The sequence below is a fragment of the Vipera ursinii genome (assembly GCF_947247035.1).
Source record: "Vipera ursinii genome assembly, chromosome: 2".
Taxonomy (NCBI): Eukaryota; Metazoa; Chordata; class Lepidosauria; order Squamata; family Viperidae; genus Vipera; species Vipera ursinii.
In genome coordinates this window covers 19,172,315-19,194,228 of record NC_139513.1, presented here as the reverse complement: position 1 = coordinate 19,194,228, position 21,914 = coordinate 19,172,315, and the positions used below count along the sequence as shown (strand labels likewise).

The following is a 21,914-nucleotide window of genomic DNA, read 5'->3' as shown; positions in this document are numbered from 1 at the left end:
AAATGTAGAATTTTCTAAATGCATTTTTAGATTTGGAAAATATTTCACCTGCTGACTTTCAAGGTCTCTCTCAAAAACCTGCAGTTTTCTCTCAAATGTTTTGATATCATGAAACATCCTTTAGGCTGATTTCCCTACACCTTGCAGTTGTTCGTTCAGTACATTGATGTGTAGTGTAAAATCTGTAAAAAAAACCATGAGGTTGGTAAGCCAGGCCATATCAGTGAGCTGTGGATATTCCTGCCCTTTTTCATTCATAAACAGCCTAATTTCATCCAAACAGGCTACAAATCTCTCTCATCCTCGGCTCAGCCACCGAACATTATTGTACATAAGTAAACAATTATACTGTGCCCGAACCTCCTCAAGAACTGCTTGAAACTATCGTAAATTCAGAGCATGAGCCATGATGTAATTCACCATTTTTGTGACATCTTTGAGGACATTGTCAAAGTTTTTGCTGCTTTCCCGGGCACAAAGAGCTTCTTGATGTATAATACAATGGAGCTGAATGACTTGATGTTTTGTTTCTTTAACAAAGATTTCATTTTAACTATGTCATTTTCAGAACTAACTCTGCTGTCCTAAATTCCAATAGCTCCATTTACAGATTTCCCAAATCTAACCAGTGTAAGTAGGAAAGATCAAATTCTTCAAATTTGGCTTTATCTGGAGAAGTAAAAAAAACACAGGGTTGTCTCCATCTTACGGAACTGTAAAACTCTGTTACTAAAATCCACCTTTGCAGCTGCTACATTGCTAGAAAATTCCTTCCTGATGGCTTGTAGGATTGTCTGCCAAAGTTGTAAAATTTTCTAAAAGCATTTTTAGATTTGGATGCTTCCAAATGCCGCTTGCTTGTTCACTCGCTCACTTACTGCCCTGTAGCTTCCAAACGCCACTTGCTCGCTCACTCGCTCACTGCCCCGTTACTTCCAAACGCTTCCAAACATCACTTTTTTGCTTGCTCGCTGCCCCCTCGCTTCCAAACGCTTCCAAATGCCGCTTGCTCACTCACTCTCTCACTTACTGCCCTGTCACTTCCAAACGCTTCCAAATGCCACTTTTTCGCTCGCTCGCTTGGCACGCATGCCATAGGTTCGCCACCACTGGTATAGGGTCTTCTGCTTGAGCAGGGGGTCCCCAACCTGTAGGACACAGCTCACTACTGGGCCATGGCCTATTCACAACTGGGCTGTGTTAGTGGTGGGCAGGCGTGCACAGCACTCAGAGCCTTCTCTGTTGGCATGCATGTTACTGCCGCCAGCAGCAGGTCCATCAGGCTGCCACTGCCACCTGGAGCAGGAGCCCCAGCCAGCACAAAGGAGGTGAAGCGGCCGATTAGCAAGCTCGAGTAGAGGTGGTAGAGCAGAGATTCCCCAACCATTGTCGATTGGTGGATTGGAAGAAAAGGGAGGGGGAAGCATTTTACATGCGTGCATAAGCGCACGGGGCTGCGAGCACCCACACGCTGCAAATGGGGCAGGGCTAGTGCCTGCGTGATACTAGCCCTGCCCCGTTCTTGCATGGTGCAGTGCCTTGTATCTGCACCCCACGGCGGGGGGGGGGGGGGCGGCCATTTTTGCGTCTTGCAGTACGGTGGCCCATTTTTGCACCCCCAGTTTTTGCATGCCAGAGGTGGCACTCAGAGGTGCCTCTCTGCTGCCCCCCTGAGGGCACCACAATGCTGATGCGGCCCTGGCACTTTGCAATAAATAAGTGGGTTTTGGGTTGCGGTTTGGGCACTCGGTCTCTAAAATGTTCGCCATGACTGGGTTAGGGAATGCTGGACTAGAAAACTTCCAAGGTCTCCTCTCACCCTGTTCTTCTGTTACTCCAGCCAATGACTACATCTGAAAGTGTTTTTTGTTTTTTTTTAATCCCATTTATATCCCGCCCTTCTCTGAAGACTCAGGGCAGCTTACAATCTAAGAAGCACAAATCAATGTGCTTAGCAATAGCCTTCATTCTATGTATATGCCTGCTTATTAGGGCTTTCGCCCCCCCCCAGCGGCATTATTACAAAGCCATCTTATTGCCCCCAACAATCTGGGTCCTCATTTTACCTACCTGGGAAGGATGGAAGGCTGAGTCAACCTTGAGCCTGGTGGGATGCGAACCTGCACTAATTGCAGGCAGCTGGTGTTACTTAAGGAGGCATTAGCCCACTGCTCCACCAAGTGTTGCTAAATACTGTAAGTGGTTCCATATTGGTCGTCATAATTGCTTCTGTTCAATCCTATTCTCCATAAAAATGTAGAAACATTTGTTTTGTTTTGTTTTTTTTAACCCAACTTATAGTGGGACTGGTAGGGACTGGTGGGGTAGGAAATGAGAAAGCCTCAAAATCAGAAGAAAGGCAAAGCATCAATGCAAAACCTAGCCCTTTGGTACATTCAGCATGGCTGGCTGGAGAATTCTGGGAGTTGAAGTCCATGCATCTCAAAGTGGACAAGGTGAAGAAACACAGAGCCAGACTTTTGAGCCAATAGGTTAATTCAACTCGGTTGGTCACGTTGCCCTCTTATAAATTGGAATTGATGTGTCCTCAGTTGTATTGGGTTGGATTGTTAAAATTGTTGTCTTTTAACTTTCTTCACTGTCCATAAATAAATAAAAACCCAGGTCTGCCAGGTTCGAAAAGATAATACCAGTCCCAATTTTAAGATGCGCTTTAAGAATTTCAAGTATTCCCAGCTAACTCTTTTAACTCTGGGTAAGGGACGCGGTGGCTCAGTGGGTTAGGATGCTGAGCTTGTCGATCAGAAGGTCGGCAGTTTGGCAGGTCGAATCCTGAGTGCCGCATAACAGAGTGAGCGCCTGTTAATCGTCCCAGCTTCTGCCAACCTAGCAGTTGGAAAGCACGTAAAAATGCAAGTAGAAAAATAGGGACCACTACGGTGGGAAGGTAACAGCGTTCCGTGCGCCTTTGGCATCTAGTCATGCCGGCCACATGACTACGGAGACGTCCTCGGACAAGCGCTGGCTCTTCGGCTTTGAAACGGAGATGAGCACCGGCCCCTAGACTTGGAAACAACTAGCACGCATGTGCGGGGGAACCTTTACCTTTACCTTAAGCCCAGGATCATTAGATGGAACTCTTTTAGGCAACTTCCGGCAGGCCAAACATCTTATCTAGAATCCATTGTTGTATATGCGTTTGTACGTGTGCGTGCTTTTATTTATATAAGTTACCTGAATTTGTTTCTTGGTATTTTTATCATTTTTATCTGTGACGTGATGAATGTATAACTTTATTATCCTTCAGAAGAAAAAAGAGAAAAATCCATTCTTTGGGGCAAGGGTGTGAGTTCTTCTTGACATTCCTGGCTCTGTTGGGTCCCAAGTCCAACTGCTGCTGTCCATGTTTGAAGAGTGGGAAGGCTGATGGTTCTAAATCATTGGGGGTTTTTCAGCAAGCACACCCACTTATATTCAGTTGCTATTTCCTTCGGTTTTATATGAAAAAAAGGAGAGAAAGGGGCAACGACCACAAGTCATTTATTTACAATTTTTATACAGGTAGCCTTCTACACACCGCCATTCATTTAGTAATGGAATACCATTCCAGACAAATGGTTGTCCAATGTCTTCTTGAAACCTCCAGTGTTGGAGCATCCATAACTTTCTCAGCAGACATGTCAAACTCGCGACGTCACATGACGTCGTGCGACGTATCATGACTTTTTCCCCATTGACGGCAATGGGGTGGGCGCAGCTTCCACGTGACACGTCTGGCCCGCAGGCCGGCAGTTTGACACCCCTGTTCTAGAGACAAGCTTTTCCATTGATTAGTAGTTCTAATTGTCAGGAAACAGTGGCGTAGCGTGGGTTGTCAGCACCCGGGGCAAGGCAAGTAATTTGCGCCCCCTAACCCGTGGATTTTAACACTCGAGTCTCTTCCACTAGATTAGTTAAAGAAACCCTTACCCCCTAAGCACATGTATTGTTATGAAAATACTGATGTAATTAAAGTAAAATGCATCTAATGCGCCCCCCCAGATGTTGCGCCCGGTGCGGCCGGCCCCCCTTGCACCCCCCACGCTACGCCACTGTCAGGAAAGTTCTCCTTAGTTCTAAGTTGGTTCTCTCCTTGATTAGTTTCCATCCATTGCTTCTTATCCTGCCCTCAGGTGCTTTGGAGAATAGCTTGACTCCCTCTTCTTTGTGGCAGCCCTTGAGATATTGGAACACTGCTATCATGTCCTTATCTTCATTAAACTAGACATGCCCAATTCTAGCAAACGTTCCTTATATGTTAGCCTCCAGTTCCCTAGTCATCTTTGTTGTTCTCGGTACTCTTTCTAGAGTCTCAACATCTTTTTTACATCATGGTGACCAAAACTGGATGCAGTATTCCAAGTGTATGGCCTTACCAAGGCATTGCAAAGTGGTATCAACACTTCACATGAACTTGATTCTATCCCTCTGTTAGTGCAGCCTAGCACTGTGTTGGCTTTTCTGGCAGCTGCAGCACACGGCTGGCTCATATTTAAGAGATTGTCCAGTAGGACTCCGAGATCTCTCTCACAGTTACTACTATGGAGCAAGATACCACCTATACTATACCTGTGCATCTGGTTTTTCTTGCCTAAATGTAGAACCTTATTTTTTTTCACCATTGAATTTCATTTTGTTAGCGCCGTGTTCAAGGCTTCAAGATCCTTCTGCATCTTAAGCCTATCTTCTGGAGTATTGGCTATTCCTGCCAGCTTGGTGTCGTCTGCAGATCTGATGAGTTCCCCATGTATTCCATTGTCCAAATCATTGGTGAAAATGTTGAAGAGCACTGGGCCCAGAACAGAGCCCTGGGGCACCCCACTACACACTTCCTTCCATGTAGATGCAGTTCCACTGAGGACCACACGCTGAGTGCGGCCGGTCAGCCAGCTACGAATCCATCTGGTGGTGATGCTGTCTAACCCACATTTTTCTATCTTATCAAGTAGTAGGTTGTAGTCTATTTTATCATATCCGTTACTGAAGTTCAAGTAAATTATAGCCACAGCATTCCTCTGGCCCACTAATTTTGTCACCTGGTCAAAGAATGCATTAAGATTTGTCTGGCATGATCCGTTTTTGACAAACCCATGTTGGCTCTAGGTGTTCGTCGATTCGTTGCTTGATTATCTTTTCCAGAATCCTCCTAGGTAGTTTCTGAACGTTTCATTACCAGACTAGGTAACATCTGCAGCAGGATTTTCTTGTCCAATTTTCCTTAGCTTATAAATAAAACAGGACAAGAAAATTGGATAAGAAAATCCTCCTGATGTTACCTAGTCGGGTAATGAAACGTTCAGAAACTAAATTGAAACAAGCTTGGAGAGCCAACCACTGCCAAAATCTAAAGTCCCGAACTAAAAGTATTTTCTGTTATTTCAAAGTGGGTATTAGAGTTTCATGCCACCATAAAATCATAGCCGTTTCCCCCCCCCCTTTAACTTCCTGAAACTACACACACTCCTCTTCACTTACTCCGATTGTATCCTGGATGAAAAAAAAAACATAATGCATCTATCAGGTTATTCATTTATTTGCAGAAGAAAATTCAAGGGCATGAATGATTAAGCAGAGCACTATGGTTTTCTGGGTCACTTTACTCTGTGTTTTGTGTTGCTTTTCCAAATGACGTCCAAATTTAAAATGTAATTATGATACTAAACAAGGGCATTCAGGTGTTGTGTGTGTATGTGTGTGTCCAACAAGTTCAGATGGCAGCCACAACCTCACAGTCCTAAGACCTGCCCCTCCCATGGACATCATAGAGTCTAATTTGGATAGAGGTAGCAAGCCATTCCTGGCACTTCAATATTTCGAATCAAAAGCATCCTGTTTGAAACAGGAAACAGGATTCTTTTAATTTAAAAGTGCTTTGATTTACTTCCTGGTGATTTCTAACGGCCGCTTATGATGAATTCCTGATTCATTTGTTTGCTCAAATACCTTTCTTTTCTCACACAAAGGCCTACGCACCGAAATTCAATCTAGGCGAACAAGAATTTATATTAAGAGTCAAATGAGATATGCTATTCTACTGGCAGTTTATTTAACAGTATTCCTGTTGCCATGCTCTGTAAGAAGTCGTAACAAACACGGGGTGGGGGGGAAAGAACAAGGAAAAAGCTTTTAATTGCCATTGTCTTAATCAACAGTAGAAAGCTAGGATTAACTTTCGAATAAATATCACCAAAGGATTTTGGAAGACAAGCAAAGGTGCATAATATACAGTATAGTGTGAAAGAAACCACTGGCTTATTTTTATTTTATTTTCAGCTGATTGGCATTTTTGCAAGGTCTGTGGAAGGAATTGAAGGCTCTGACATGATGAACTTTGGACCAAATTTGGATCCTTCTGCTGCAAATATCAGTATTTCAATCGCCAGATGTCATCAAGGTAATTTTTAATCATTATTATGCTGATTGCTGCAAATATCAGTATTTCAATCGCCAGATGTCATCAAGGTAATTTTTAATCATTATTATGCTGATTGCTAGCTTGGCAAATACTGTACTAAGTTCTGGTTAAGAGCAAATACTAGAAGTTCACTGCATGGGAATGAATCTCAAGGACTTGTCCAGATGTTTTCTTAACCAATCCTGCACTTGAAAGAGGCTGATGTAGAAATCTCGTGGTTTGTCTCCTTTGCTTGGTTGATCTCGTATCATCTCCCCATTGTCGTTTTTCTTCTTCCGCACACATGGATCATACGTACCCCAGCTGATCACACCCACCTATCGGGAAAGACAAAGGAATTGTAAATAATAAACTAGATAACCTGGATGAGATCCAGTGAGTCACAAATTGTGATTATTAATGCTCTTGGCCAACCTAAATCTCATCATTTCTTGCCCTTCACCTGGGGTGGCTGTAAACAAGGAAGCTTCCATTTTCCATTGGTGGTTGTTCATATGCATGATGTCAAAATGCACATCATGATGTTATATGCAAGAGCCGTGATGGCGTAGTGGTTAGAATAAAGTATTGCAGGCTAACTCTATCCACTGTCAGGAGTTTGATCCTGACTGGCTCAAGGTTGACTCAGCTTTCCATCCTTCCGAGGTCAGTAAAATGAGGACCCAGATTGTTGGGGGCAATATGCTGACTCTGTAAGCTGCTTACACAGGGCTGTAAAGCAGTATGATGCGATATATGCTATTGCTATTTATTCTTTCACCATACCATCACACCATGTGCTATGTGTCCAAGGCGGTTCTGATTGTGATGTCACAATGAACTTTGCATGACTTGTCCCTTTGCTTCCCCACAGATTCTTACTAATTGAATATATGTGGTAATAGAAGCAGGGTTGAAATGCCTGCATGCCAGAGGATCCTTGCAGAGACTTTTTCATTTGGCCTCATCTCTAAAACATAGCCAAGGGTCAGGGTCTCCAAATTTGGCCTCTTTAAGACTTGTGGACTACAACTCCCAGAATTCCTCAGCCAGCTGAGGAATTCTGGGAGTTGAAGTCCACAAGTCTTAAATTGGCCAACTTTGGAGATTGCTGGCCTACGTACAGTGGTGGGATTCAGCCGGTTCACACCACTTTGGCAGCACCTGTAGCTAATTTTTTATTGCCCAGGCCCAGAATGGAGTTCCGGAAGCAGCATCCACAGAGAGAACCAGTTGTTCACATATTTGAATCCCACCGCTGCCTATGTGGTACTTGGTAGCCTCCTCCAGATACACACTTGCATTTACTCTCCGTGTTGTACAGTGGCCTGTTCTGTACCAGCCTGCTACCGGCCCTGTAGAAAAGGCAGGGACAACCCCTTTACAAACGGCAAGAGGCTGGAATAAAGCCTGCCAAATTTATTATAATAAAACAGACACCAACCATGAAACAGGAGCTATGAAACAGGAACTATTCAAGGGGTTGCCTTCAGCAAACCAGCCCTCCCACGCATTCCCCCTTAAATACAGTTCAGGGCGTGGCTTCTCTCTGCCTCCTTCCGAGGAGCCCCATTGCCTTCCTCTGTTTACTCGTGATTGACTGCCTCCTGCGTCGGGCGTCCTTGAACAGGGCCAGCTGTGGGTCATCTTCATCCACGCTGTCAGGCTCACACAGCTGGGTCTGCGTCGTGACCAGATGAGAGGGGCCTGGCTGGGGGCTCTCATCAAGCTCTTCAACACCCCCCTCCTCCTCCTCCTCTGAGTCGTCCGACCCAACTGCCGAACCCACAGGCTGACCCTGAATCACAACATGGCCAACGCGTAGCACCAAGCCTGTGGCGACTGCAATGAGTCACCCGTACAATACTCTTGGTTTATTCTTATTTCCGCAACCACACGTGTTGGCTGACCATTGCTATTCTAACTTCTGCCTTCCTGAGCTACTTTAAATTAAAACATTTTAAAGCATAAAAGAAGAGCAAGTGGGACGTATCTGCAGGAAAATTAAGAAGGTTAAATAAAAAAAGCGGGGGGGGGAGAGAGAGAGGCTGTTTTGGAAAACAAGATCACACAACCACGAGCCCATCCTTCTGCTTACTGCAAGAATCCAAGTAGAGCAGACCCAACAGAAGGCACTCTGGCCTCTGCTGGAACACATCCAGAGCCTTGGTGAAGCAGTGGGCTAATGCCTCCTTAAGTAACACCAGCTGCCTGCAATTAGTGCAGGTTCGAGTCCCACCAGGCTCAAGGTTCACTCAGCCTTCCATCCTTCCGAGGTAGGTAAAATGAGGACCCAGATTGTTGGGGGCAATAAGCTGACTTTGTAATAATGCTGCTTGGGGGGGGGCGAAAGCCCTAATAAGCAGGCATATACATAGAATGAAGGCTATTGCTAAGCACATTGATTTGTGCTTTAGATTGTAAGCCGCCCTGTCTTCGGAGAAGGGCGGGATATAAATGGGATTAAAAAAAAAACATCCAAGAAACGGGAGTCAACTTCTTCCATTCCAGGGTCTTCACTCTTGAGCAGGGCTTTCTGCTTGTTGGGAAGATTTTCTAACCCTCACCCTGAGGAATCTTGCCTTTTCTCATGCAGAGTATCTCAACTTTTCTCAGAGTATCTAAAGTGTGAGCAAGCGTCCATCCCCACCACGAGGTTCTAATCACCGCCCCTACCATCGCTTCCCTGAACGACTGCAGGACTTTGCCTAAGTTCACATACTGAACTAAGTTCTAACCATCGTGGTCAAGTCGTACCACTCTAGCTTAGTGCAATAAATCACAAATTTCAGAAAACCCTGGCTTAGGAACAGGTAGGATCATCGGGAGGACTGGGCAGAGCCCAGATGAAAAGAGCTTTGACCAACTAATGTCAGCCACTGCACGTGCCACATTCGAATCCAGCACATAATTCATTACCTGAAAATGTCTTTCTCTCCTTTCCACGAAGAGCGATCCTCCAGATTCACCTGCAAAAAGTGGGAGAAGGGAGATTAAACAGAGGACAAGCTTCACCGCTTCTTGCCACCTCCAGGAGGGAAAAGTTCAAAACTTCAGGCCTTGCAAAACTGCCCAAAACTTAACCCCTTAGATGAACAATAACAGGTTTCTTTCTTTCTCCTGATCAGAGATGTATCTTTACATCTGGGTAGACCGAAGACAGAGAATGTCTAAACCTACCGACCTAATGCCTTGGCCTAATCTGGAATTGTTTATTTAAAGTTAATTGTTTATTTCTCACTAGCCTTGGACAGGTTTATTTTTAAAAGAGGACAGATTATCTCGTGAAGATCATACTTCTTAGAATTCTCCCCTCTGTGTTAAACATGGCAGAGTTGCTCCTACTTGCTTCATCCGAAATGCCAATTGGTATCTTATGGTTGATAAAGCCAAACAGCAAACTATTCTGGGTCATCAAGATGCAAAACTACGTCAGCTGGTATCCAGCTGTTCCATGGAAGAAGCATTGTGCAATTCCTCCTCCTCCTCATTCATCAATGCACTGTTGGATGAAGGATTGGGCTATGGATCATCATGTTCCATGCTGATACATGTGGGTTGGTAGACAGATATTTTTTGACTTCCCAGTCTAGCGACCGATTGCCTCAAAATACGATCCAATAAACTTCTATATCTAAACGGGGACCAGAACTCATGGCCCTCTGGCTTCTAATCTGGTGCCTTGAAACACTATACCAAACTGGCCCACAAAATGCCTACTTGGGCAGCAGGAAATGTACATTATTCCTAACCCCCATCTCATCCTTTGGGTGTCTGAAACCTACAAGGCACTGAACCAAGAAAATTTAGAGAAGGAGGAAAAGGGTTGTTGTTGTTGTTAGTTGCGAAGTCGTGTCCGACCCATCGCGACCCTATGGACAATGTTCCTCCAGGCCTTCCTGTCCTCTACCATCTTCTGGAGTCCATCTAAGCTCACGCCTACAGCTTCAGTGACTCCATCCAGCCACCTCATTCTCTGTCGTCCCCGTACTACAAATAAAAGTTGCCATAATATAAATAAGTTGATTCAGCATGTAAGGAAATAGCCTGGACTGAAAGACCTCTGTTATTAGAAAATATTTGCCCAGCTGGGACCAGCAATGTGATGCATCCAATCTTTCCTCCCCACTCCTTAAATGTCCTTTTAAAAAAAAAAGAGAGAGAGAGAATAAAATTATGTAACTTGTCTCCCTCCCTACCCACCCACCCAGCTCTGCGCTAGTTTATTTCAGCCGGAGGCAAAGTTGACTTGCCATCTGCTCTGGTGCAGCTCTGTAGAATCTCTGTGCTTCATCATCCCACTGATTGGGCCTTGACCCCATCTTTAGGATCGGCGGCTATTAGCCTGGATGGCTGTGGGACTGCCTCTGAAGGCCACCTGCTGGAAGACTAGTGGTCAGTTGGTGACTAGTTGGAGACTAGCCAGTTGGTGGGCCACTGTGAAAACAAACTGCTGGCTAGATGGGCAAGGGATTTAATCCCGCAGGATATTGCTTATATCAGCGTCTCTCAATCTTGGCAAGGAGAAGATGTCTGGACTTCAACTTCCAGAATTTCCTAGCCATCCATGCTAGATGGGGAATTCCGGGAACTGAAGTCCAGACATCTTCACCTTGCCGAGGTTAAGAAACGCTGGCTTACGTCCATATTCTCACATCCAAAATTCATCATCCTGTTCCTGGTTCTATTTAATGGGTAGTTGAAGGGATCACCGATTGGCTTATGAGGTCATCAGAACAGCCATGAAGATGCAGCACAGCCTCAAACTACAACTTACAATCATAATGGAGGCTGGAACGTAGGTTATAAGTTGTTGGCGGTTGTTAAGTCAAGACACCATGTGACTGGACTTGCTTTTACAACCGTTTTTGCGAGTCATTGCAGTTGTTAAGTGAATCGTGTGATTGTTAAGGGACCCACAAGGTCATTAAATGAATCCGGTGTATCCCAAAAAGTCACACATGGCATCATGCCACCACAGAACACTGCAACTGGTCATAAATACGATCCAGTTGCCAAGCGCCCCAAATGCAATCATGTGACTGGGGGTGGAAAAATGGGAGTAGTGTACAGCAGTTATGACTTTGAGGATGAGTCCCAGGTAGCTTTTCAAAAGTCCATTATAACTTCAAAGGGTTGTTAGTGACTGGTCGTTAAGTCAAGGGTTACCCATTTTTCTAAACAATTGGCGAGCGGAAATGGTACAAAGCACTCCTTATCTAGTGACTCCAACATAGATGGCACAGCTTGGCCAGAATTCAACCCTCCTTCTTTGACATTATACACACAATGGGGATACAATCACACCTCCTTGGCAGGTAAAATTCACCTTTGCAAGTGTATGCTTCCAACGACTTCTCTTCTCCACTGCACAGAAACCTGTCGGTCACCACTTCGTCAACATTGGACACATTGGAATATATCTTCTGAATAGCTCCAGAAACACATGTGGGACGCTGCAAGAAAGAACAGGTTAACAACAGATCGGTTACTGGAGTAGCGAATTGGGCCATTGCATCAAGGGCTCGCCACCCATTCTTGTGCGTTGACTTCAAATCAGGTTTTGAATACTGGTGACTGCCTTGACTAGTCCCTACAGCAAGGTTGTTTCTCAAACTTGGCAACTTTAAGATGTGTGGACTTCAACACCCAGAATTCCAAAGCCATTATTGCTACTGGCTAGGGCAGGGGTAGGCAACCCTGGCTCTTTTATGACTCGTGGACTTCAACTCCCAGAATTCCTGAGCCAGCTGTGCTGGCTCAGGAATTATGGGAGTTGAAGTCCACAAGTTATAAAAGAGCCAAGGTTGCCAACCCCTGGGCTAGGGAATTCTGGGAGTTGAGGTCCACGTGTCTTAAAGTTGCCAAGGTTGAGGAATACTGCCCTTCGGGTCTACGGAGATTTTCACTCATCCAAAGGTGGGGTTTTTTTTTTCAAGAGGCAACTGGATTTTCTTTGTTTTTCCTTGAAGACATTTCACTTCTCAGCCAAGAAGCTTCAGTCAGAACTGAAGGAGCTTCGCGAATGAGAAGCGAAATGTCTTTGTTATGTATGCAGGCACCTGCATAGCAACAGCCACCAGGGGGTGTTGGCCTGGACGGTTTCGGTTGCGGATGCGGTGACCGGCGCGGTCCAGTTGGCTGGCGGTCGTGGAGGAGAAGGAAGGAAAAATGCCTTTCTCTTCAGCTTGCGGAGCGTTTCCCCAGTGACTTCAGCTCTTGGTCGGCAGCAATCCCACCTTCGTCGCCACTATAGTGTAGTGGGTCCGACGCAAGGAAGAGACGCCAGCCGGTGTGTGAGTTCAGCTCTTTATTGGAGGGGGGGTAGTGAACTGGGGAATGAGGGCTACCTGGCCTCCTTAAATACCTAGCCAGGTAGGCGGACAGCCAATGGGGTTGGCCCTAGGTTTCCCGCTGAAACTGGGTTTCCCGCCAAAACCGTCCAGGCCAACGCCCCCTGGTGGCTGTTGCTATGCAGGTGCCTGCATACATAACAGTCTTCAACGAAAAAACAAAGAAAGTCCTACTGATACTGCCCTACAGTTAACGTATCTTGGTAAGACTTTTCAAAAGTGGCTTGCCATTGCCTCATTCCTAGGGCTGAATGGAAGATACTGGCTGAAGGTCACCCAGCCGACTTTGTGCCTAAGGCAGGATGAAAACAGCCTGTTTTCTTTTGTTGTTAGCTGCGAAGCAGAAAAGAGGGTAAGTGCTCCGGTTTTACCATGTCTGGGTTGGTTTAAAATCTGTGTCCAAATGATCCCCAAAGGGCCTTTTTTTTTCCAAAAGGCCACTGGACTTACTCGATTTTCTTTTTCCTTTGAAAATGTTTTGCTTCTCATCCCCAGGCAGAGTTGAGTTAGAGATGAGATGAGACTTTAGAACTGAAGAAGCTTCTTGGATGAGAAACGAAATGTTTTTCAAAGGGGGGGGGAAACCCCAAGAAAGTCCAGTTGCCTTTTGGAAAAAGGAAACCTTGAGACAACCATGACCTGGATGATGGAGAATCTCCATAGTCATTGTGTGCCCAAATTAAAATATAATAAGCTAAGATTCAGCTATGTGTTGTTGTTTTTCCCCCTAGGGACCTGCGACGGAAGCCAGGTGTTGGATTCTGAAGAAGCAAAGATAGAAAGATGGTTGATGCTTTGAACCTGGGGATGGAAATGCTGGCTGGAAATTTCAAAAGGACGGGTGGTTGGTGACAGACCATCCATCAGCCTCAGAGCCTTTTCCCACTACAAGTTCCTCACTAATGGCATTTCCTCATTGCCGAGTTCTCCCAACTCTGCCTCAGGGAAAACGATCAACGTAAATCTATCCTTCCTGTGGCCTATTGTTTTCCTGCCTTTTCTGAGTCCTGCGTTTCTAAATCAAGGTAAAGCAACACAGCCTAACAAATCTTATTTAGCTGCAGGCTGTCTTTTCAGTGCTGTCAGCTTGAAGAGGGGAGAGATTACTTGGTTTAAGCCTATCGTACAAATAGGCCTGGGATGAAGTGAATGCAGTGTCACGGGGACAGAAAAAATGAAATTTCCCGAATATGTTTATGCAAAGAGGAAAGGCTCACAGTCACTTTAGCTCAGTCTTTTTCACCCTTGGCAACTTTAAGACTGGTAGACTTCAACTCCCAGAGTTGTAGGAGTTGAAGTCCACCCATCTTAAAGATGCCAAGATTAAGAAACACGGCTATAACTAATATATGTATTTATATTTTTCTCCGTTCCTCTCAATCGTATAAAGGTAAAGGTAAAGGTTCCCATGCGTGCTAGTCGTTTCCAACTCTAGGGGCCGGTGCTCATCTCCGTTTCAAAGCCAAAGAGCCAGCGCTTGTCTGAGGACGTCTCCGTGGTCATGTGTCCGGCATGACTAGACGCCAAAGGCGCACGGAACGCTGTTACCTTCCCACCGTGGTGGTCCCTATTTTTCTACTTGCATTTTTACGTGCTTTCGAACTGCTAGGTTGGCAGAAGCTGGGATGAGTAACAGGCGCTCACTCAGCTACGCGGCACTCGGGATTCGACCCGCTAAACTGCTGACCTTCTGATCGACAAGCTCAGCGTCCTAACCCACTGAGCCACCGCGTCCCTCAATCGTATACATGTACATTATTCACACAATACCAATGCTGTTAACTTTTTCTTTAGCCAGATCCGCATCTCAAAAACCCACAACTCTTGGTTTGGTTTCATAATCAGCTTTGGTGGGATTCAGAAAAAAAAAGTGAACTTGGACAGAGACCAAAAAAAAAAAAAAAAGCTTCTCTGCTTTCTCTCCTGTGAGGTTGCTCCCTGAATAAGTTGGAGAGCGTGGGTGTGTATGTGTGACATTTGTAGAGAACAATTGGTTGGTTTCACTGGATGAAAAGGATGGAGCATTCTACTTCTACTTTCCCCATAGCCTGCAAAATCTAGAATACAACGAAGCATAGAGTACCCCTGCATGGGTTTTTACAAGAGTGTAACAACATTATCACAAAAAAATAAACTTGACTGTAAAAAATTCGATCTTTGTTAATAGTTATCCAAGTCTGGAATATCTTACCCATTTCAGTTGTCTCAGCTACTAACTTGCCCAGTTTTAATTCCAATTTAACTTCTCATCCAATATTTAAGAGTTCCTAAGGGGGCGTACCTATCGTCCCTGTGACATTTTAGTTTTTCTTCATTTTTTTTTTGTTCAAATTTGTAATTTTGTTTGACCAATAAATAATATGCTTTAAAATTATCTTTTTGTTTTTTTCAAGGGGAAGGCAAATTAACATCCCCCCATTCATCTTCTTTAAGAGATTTTTCCACCATTCTTTCCTCTTCTCTTTCAGACTCTCATTACCCAGAATCCCTGAGCAGGGAGCTAAATACTCACACTTCTTTTGGTCTTGATCTGCACATTCATTCTCTTGTGGTCCAAGGAGATGAACTCGGCAGGCACCTTCTCAAAACTCAGAAGCTCGAGTTCTGTGGAGCAGAAAGGGACATATAATTATGGGTTTAGATCAGGAGTGTCCAACCTTTGCAACTTTAAGACTTGTGTACTTCAACTCCCAGAATTCCCCAGCCAGCATGGCTGAGTGAAGAATTCTGGGACTTGAAGTCTACACATGAGAGTCATGTAGACTTAACCTCCGAGATGTCTGTGGAGATTCTCAGTCATCAGGTCATTGTTCTCTCAAAGGTGCTTTTTCAAAAAAAAGAAAGAAAGAAAAATTCCAGTTATCTTTTGGAAAAGTTTCTTTGGGTTCACCTCCCAGAATTTCCTCAGCCAGCAAAAAAAAACACATAAAGAAGGGTTGCTGGAATTGGGTATGTCTAATTTAATGAAGAGAAGGAAGAGGGGGGACATGATAGCAGTGTTCCAATATCTCAGGGGCCGCCACAAAGAAGAGGGAGTCAAGCTATTCTCCAGAGCACCTGAAGGCAGGACAAGAAGCAACGGATGGAAACCAGTCAAGGAGAGAAGCAACCTAGAACTAAGGAGAAACTTCCTGACAGAACAATTAACCAGTGGAACAACCTGCCTCCAGAGGTGGTGAATGCTCCAACACTGGAGGTTTTTAAGAAGAGACAGGACAGCCGTTTGTCTGAAATGGTATAGGGTTTGCTGACTGAGCAGGAGGTTGGACTAGATGACCTCCAAGGTCCCTTCCAACTTTATTATTATTATTATTACATCGTAAAGTTGCCAAGATTGGACATCCTGGTTTAGACAGATGAATAATTATGGTCAGGAAACCTAAGAGGTTACAGCAAGGAAGACCCATCCTCAAACAAAAATAATTGAACGCTTTTGCTGTTTCTGAACAGAAAGAGCAAGAAACGTGACCAATAAAAGATTGGGAAGGATGGTTTTCATTCTGTCCCCTCAGAAAATGGAATGGTGAAAGGCAGCCACCTAGAGTGGAGCAATTTCCTCTTCTGAAGGAACTGCTCGTTTTGTTTTGTTCTTGAAAAAAACCCGTTACAAGATTTGTTTTCTATTTTTTTTTAAAAAAAATAAATGTTCTAATGAAACTGGGCTGGGTTGTTTGTAAGCGTGCCAAGAAATGTGAACTCAGCATGTGGAATTTCTTTATAATATTTGTTCCGAACTATTTCTTCATCCTTCCTCTGAAATAGCAAAGGTTTTAACCTCCCAATTTCCTCAGAATCTCTCACATTAGAACCGCAAAGATAAGGATGTGCTGACCAGTCTAAATTGGTCAGTGACCGGGTCTGGATAAGCTGAGGCAGGATATGGGGGGTTTTCCAATTGATTTTTTTTATAAAAAAATAAAGCATTAAAATATTCCTCAATCTTTTTGCCCTTAGTTTTCTTGAGAATAGCTTGTAGTCATTTCCCCAATACTCAATATTTCTAAATATTGGGGAGGAGCGGGGGGGCAGGTTCAACCCTACGTCCCTTTTTTGTGGAGTGCTTCAGGCTTCAGGGATTGCGATTCTCCCAGTTCCTGTTTAACATCTACATGAAATTGCTGGGAGAGGTCATTTGGTGTTAAGAGGGTACAGTATCATCAATATATGGGTGATGCTGGCAATTGACACTCAACAATATACTGTATCTCTGTCTCTGGTTGGGCACGTCAGACATTGACCCAGTGCCTGGAGCAGTGTTTCTCTACCTCAGCAAGTCTAAGATCTGAAAACCTATTTATTTGAACAGGCCGGCCTGGTTTAAGGGTTTGGGGTATTTTTAATTATTTATTGTAAGGGCTTCATTAATTTAATTTTACTTTTAACTTTTGTAACTTTTGTAGTGCTTTTATTGCCCTGTACACCGCCCTGAATCCTTCGGGAGAAGGGCGGTATAGAAATTCAATAAATAAATAAATAAATAAATGTGTGGACTTCAATTCCCAGAATTCCTCAGCCAGCATTCTGGCTGGTTAAATCTGAACGCTAAAGTCCATACATCTTAAAGTTCTGGAGATTAAGAAACAGGGTGTGTTGGTTTAGGGCAGGGGTAGGCAATCTTGGCTCTTTAATGACTCGTGGACTTCAACTCCCAGAATTCCTAGCCAGTCATAAAAGAGCCAAGGTTGCCTACCCCTGGTTTAGGGAACCGGAGTTGTTTCTTTGATGCTGGTTTTAATGGTTTCTTCAATATTCCTATTGTTCTTGGTGTAGAGTATACCACTCAGAGTTATGGCACACAAGATGGACAGCCATATCTCATCAATCAATCAATCAATCAATCAATCAATCAATCAATCAATGTCATGCTTCCTAACATGTATGTTCTCTTTTTTTCAATGCACTTGAACTTTTTTGTACCTTTTGCAAATATTATTTAACGCAGATTGAAGACCAGATGTTAGCAGACCGTTCACTGTTACTTTGAGATGAGAAGCAAGTGCATTTTAATAAGAACATATGTCAAATGTTCAAATGAACAAAGAAAGTGAAATGGGGCTAGCTTCAATTTCCAGGTTTGAATAGAACAATCAGAGCCACAGAACACACACATTCATGAGAATGATGCACGGAAATAATGAACTGAGGGGGGGGGGAAAGGGGTTGCGAAAAATGGGTGTATCTCACAAAATTGCAATCAGTAACTGCATCTTTGGGGAACTATTCATGTGGGGGAAATGAGTGCAATATTAAAAATAAAAGTAAAATGAAGCCTAACAAACCAAATGTGACAGATTTGCAACAATTGAGAAACCGAGAGGAACTGAAAGTAATAGATTTCCAAAAATGGAAAAAATGAAGGAAAGCATTTTGTAAAAATGAGGAACTGATATTGACAGAACGGCCCCAGGGGGACAGGCATAGGGTGTTTTTGGGAGGAATGTTAAAAGGATGAAAAACGGCCATAAGTCACTTCTTTCACCATCATTTTTACTTCTTTTATTATGACTGATAAAATAAATAAAATAAATAAAAATGATGTCTTATCTTGTCCTTCAGCAGCTCAAAGTGGCAGAGATAAGGCTTTCTCCTTCACCTTTTTCCCTGACTGCGAAAGCTGCATGAGATAGGCTGAGCTACGTCTAGTTTAGTATTTAGTATTTATTATATTTGTATACCGCCCTTCTCCCGAAGGACTCAGGGCGGTGAACAAAAAGAATTAAATAGGAGCCCGAGCTAAAACAATAGTTTCACGGAGTGGACCTCAACCCGTCCGACATCTTGGTCACGAGACTGGCCTGGCTCAACCAGAGTCTAATGGAGCTTGGTGCAAAGTATGGAGAAGACGGGTGTCCTTACCGTGATCTCTGCATGTCGTCGTTCCAGGCTTTTTCTTCATGGCTCTGCTGGCCCCTTCGGTGCAAGGTAGGCAGATTGGCCTAGAAAGAAAAGATGGACCTATCTGATTTAATGGCCATCGGGAGAAATCCCGGGGGGGGGGGGAGTGTCCCAGAAAGGTGGGCAGGTAACAAGAGGAACAAAGGAAGACAGGATCGCAATTCAAATTGGGTAGGGCCACCTGGAAATTTCCAGCTTTGGACATTTGTAATGGGAAATTAGCGACGAGGTCAGCAAAATTCCAAGGGGCACTCCAAGGGGATTCGGTGGGCCACGACAGAGGGCTGTGGCCAGGTGGCCCTTGACTGGCCACTCTTCTTGTCTGGGATACATAATCCACTGCATCCACTGCCAAAACCTGTACCTGTTGGTTTACTTAAAAGGGGCTTTCTCTGTCCTTAATTGCAATAAAAATAGAAGGGAAACCTCTCGGTAACCAACAGTCAACACGAGAGCAAAAGCATTGGTTGTAATAAACGTAGAAAGCCAGGTGGTCACAAAAACATTAAGCCTCATTCATCACTCTCGTTTAGTGACTGCCTTGCACAGGGACCATCCACAGTTACCACAGCGATGAAAAAGTAACTTTGCTACCAGTCCTCTCATTTATGACCTTTTCAGGTCTGTAAAGCAAAAACAACAACAACAAAAACAAAACCCTAAGTAGTAACACATTTGTATTCTACTTACTTTAATACTTTACTCAAGTATTAACACACTTGCATTTCCTCCTATCTATCTTATTCCAAAATCAGACTATGTACTGTGTTTTAAAAGGGACACGGTGGCAAAAGGGACGCGGTGGCTCAGTGGGTTAGGGCGCTGAGCTTGTTGATCAGATGGTCGGCAGTTTGGCGGATCGAATCCCGAGTGCCGTGTAACAGAGTGAGCTCCTGTTACTCGTCCCAGCTTCTGCCAACCTAGCAGTTCGAAAGCACGTAAAAGTGCAAGTAGAAAAATAGGGGCCACTACGGTGGGAAGCGTTATGTACGCCTTTGGAGACGTCCTCGGACAAGTGCTGGCTCTTCAGCTTTGAAATGGATATGAGCACCGGCCCCTAGAGTTGGAAACGACTAGCACACATGTGCGGGGGAACGTTTACCTTTACCTTTACTGTGTTTTATTTTGTTGATCACGTCACAGGACCGATCAATGAACTACTACTATTTCTTACAAGCATCGTTGCAGCACTATTTAGCAATCATTGTAGATTTTAGAAAGAGCCAGCGTAGCCATATTCTACTCTGCATCAAGCTGTGGAGTTGGTCAACAGTATTAAATATCTGGGGGTGCAGATAACTAACAATCTGACTTGGTCTCCCCACACGTCATCTTTAGTGAAGCGTGGAAACCAGTGTTTGCATTTCTTACATCGGTTGAGGAGAGCACATCTTTCTCCTTCTGACCTGGCCACTTTTTACGGAGGCACGATTGAGAGCATCTTAACAAACTGCATCACTGTCTGGTTTGGTGGCAGCAGTGCCTCAGATAAAGTGTGGTAAGGAGAACTGAGAAATAATAGAGGAAGTCATTATTCAGGATACTGCTTATAAGCGCTACATACTTAGACCTCGATGATTGTTAGAGACCCCCCCACTTTACAGTCTGTTTCTGTTGCTCCCCTCTGGGAGGAGGTTTCGAAGTATTTATAGCAGGACTACTAGATTCTGTAATAGCTTTGTTCCCTATGCCATCCGTCTGGTAAACTCGCAAAATTCCCTTTTCTTGCCATGTATATGTATACATCCAAAATAGACAGTGTTGTTTCTCTGGGCCACACGTGTGTGTTTGAGGGTATATGGAAAATTGATGGGGTTTTTTGGTTATGTTTATGCAGTGTATATTGGAAGTGGTTACCCTTTGAGAGCTGTATGCAATGAAATCTCATTTTAACGCATGCTGATCAGTGTACATTTAAAGTGACAAACTTATTATTCTATTCTTTTGATCAATCAATAAACTACTACTGCTTCTACAAGTGCAGTGGCAGTACTATTTAGCAACTGCTTCACTTAATGACCAAGTTGCCGGCTAAATGAGAACTACCTGTAATAGCGTAATGCGAATGAGTTTCCAGTGGAAGAGCCTGCGAATTCCTTTAGGCTTCCGTTGGGATGTGCAGAGAGCATAATTAGTGTCAACCAATGAATGTTTCTGAACAAATCAGGTGAACTTTAAAACCCTGACAAAGAGACACGATACCTGATTCGTCCCCCGAAGGACACAGGTTTCTCCAATTCAATGAGGGAGATATCGTAGTCGTAGAATTCTTGGATGCCCTGAGCTGTCTTGGCTCGAATGTTGTATAATTCATGGTCAATCCGTCTCTTTATCTGTATCCTGATTTCTCCTCCTACCAAGGGGAGAAAGAAACAGAGATCCTCAATTTTCTTTTTCTACTGTAAAAACATTGCATTGAGGAGCCGCCCTTGGTGCTCTCTGAGCTTGGTTGTTTTCTTGCAGACGTTTCATTACCCAAACTAGATAACCTCATCAGTGCTTGAACTACTTGTTATGGATTAACAGTGCTTGTTACCTAGTTTGGGTAATGAAATGTCTGCAAGAAACCATCCAAGCTCAGAGAACTCCTTTCAAGTCTGAGCTACAAGTATTTTCATCTTTATTGGTAAACGTGGCATTGCTGTCAGGAAAAATGGCCTCCCTCTTTTCCTGTCATTTCTGGAGATGACAAGAAAACAGCCAGCATCAATCTGCCATGGATTTAGTTGGTCACAAAGATATCTCAACTTTCCAGTAGAAGAGAATAGCTATGTCACAGGGTTGAACTGTGGGGTGGTTCTCTGAGCTTAAAGTTGTTTTCTTGCAGACATTTCGGTGCCCAACTATGTACCATCATCAGTGTCAGTTGATGATGATATTACTGATGATGGTACCTAGGTGGGTAATGCAACATCTGCATGCAAACAGCCAAACTCAGAGCCTTGGTGGAGCAGTGGGCTAATGCCTCCTTAAGTAACACCAGCTGCCTGCAATTAGTGCAGGTTCGCATCCCACCAGTCTCAAGGTTGACTCAGCCTTCCATCCTTCCCAGGTAGGTAAAATGAGGACCCAGATTGTTGGGGGCAATTAAGCTGACTTTGTAATAATGCCGCTTGTGGGGGGGGGGGCGAAAGCCCTAATAAGCAGGCACATACATAGAATGAAGGCTATTGCTAAGCACATTGGTTTGTGCTTTAAATTGTAAGCCGCCCTGAGTCTTTGGAGAAGGGCGGGATATAAATGGGATCAAAATAAATAAATTAAATAAATAA

General features: G+C 44.1%; 1 protein-coding gene across 1 annotated transcript in view; it reads right to left on the bottom strand.

The window, feature by feature from the left end:
- Nucleotides 1-6,520: 6,520 nt before the first annotated feature.
- The window catches only part of C2 (complement C2), a 56,339-nt gene continuing 40,945 nt past the window's right edge, over nucleotides 6,521-21,914 (bottom strand). Inside the window, exons 13-18 of the mRNA XM_083355644.1 lie at nucleotides 20,845-20,995; nucleotides 18,604-18,683; nucleotides 15,260-15,351; nucleotides 11,724-11,850; nucleotides 9,314-9,363; nucleotides 6,521-6,732 (exon numbers count right to left, since the gene is read on the bottom strand). Of these exons, the coding sequence (XP_083211770.1) occupies nucleotides 6,544-6,732; nucleotides 9,314-9,363; nucleotides 11,724-11,850; nucleotides 15,260-15,351; nucleotides 18,604-18,683; nucleotides 20,845-20,995 (689 nt within the window). The 3' untranslated portion in view covers nucleotides 6,521-6,543. The remainder of the gene's footprint in view (nucleotides 6,733-9,313; nucleotides 9,364-11,723; nucleotides 11,851-15,259; nucleotides 15,352-18,603; nucleotides 18,684-20,844; nucleotides 20,996-21,914) is intronic.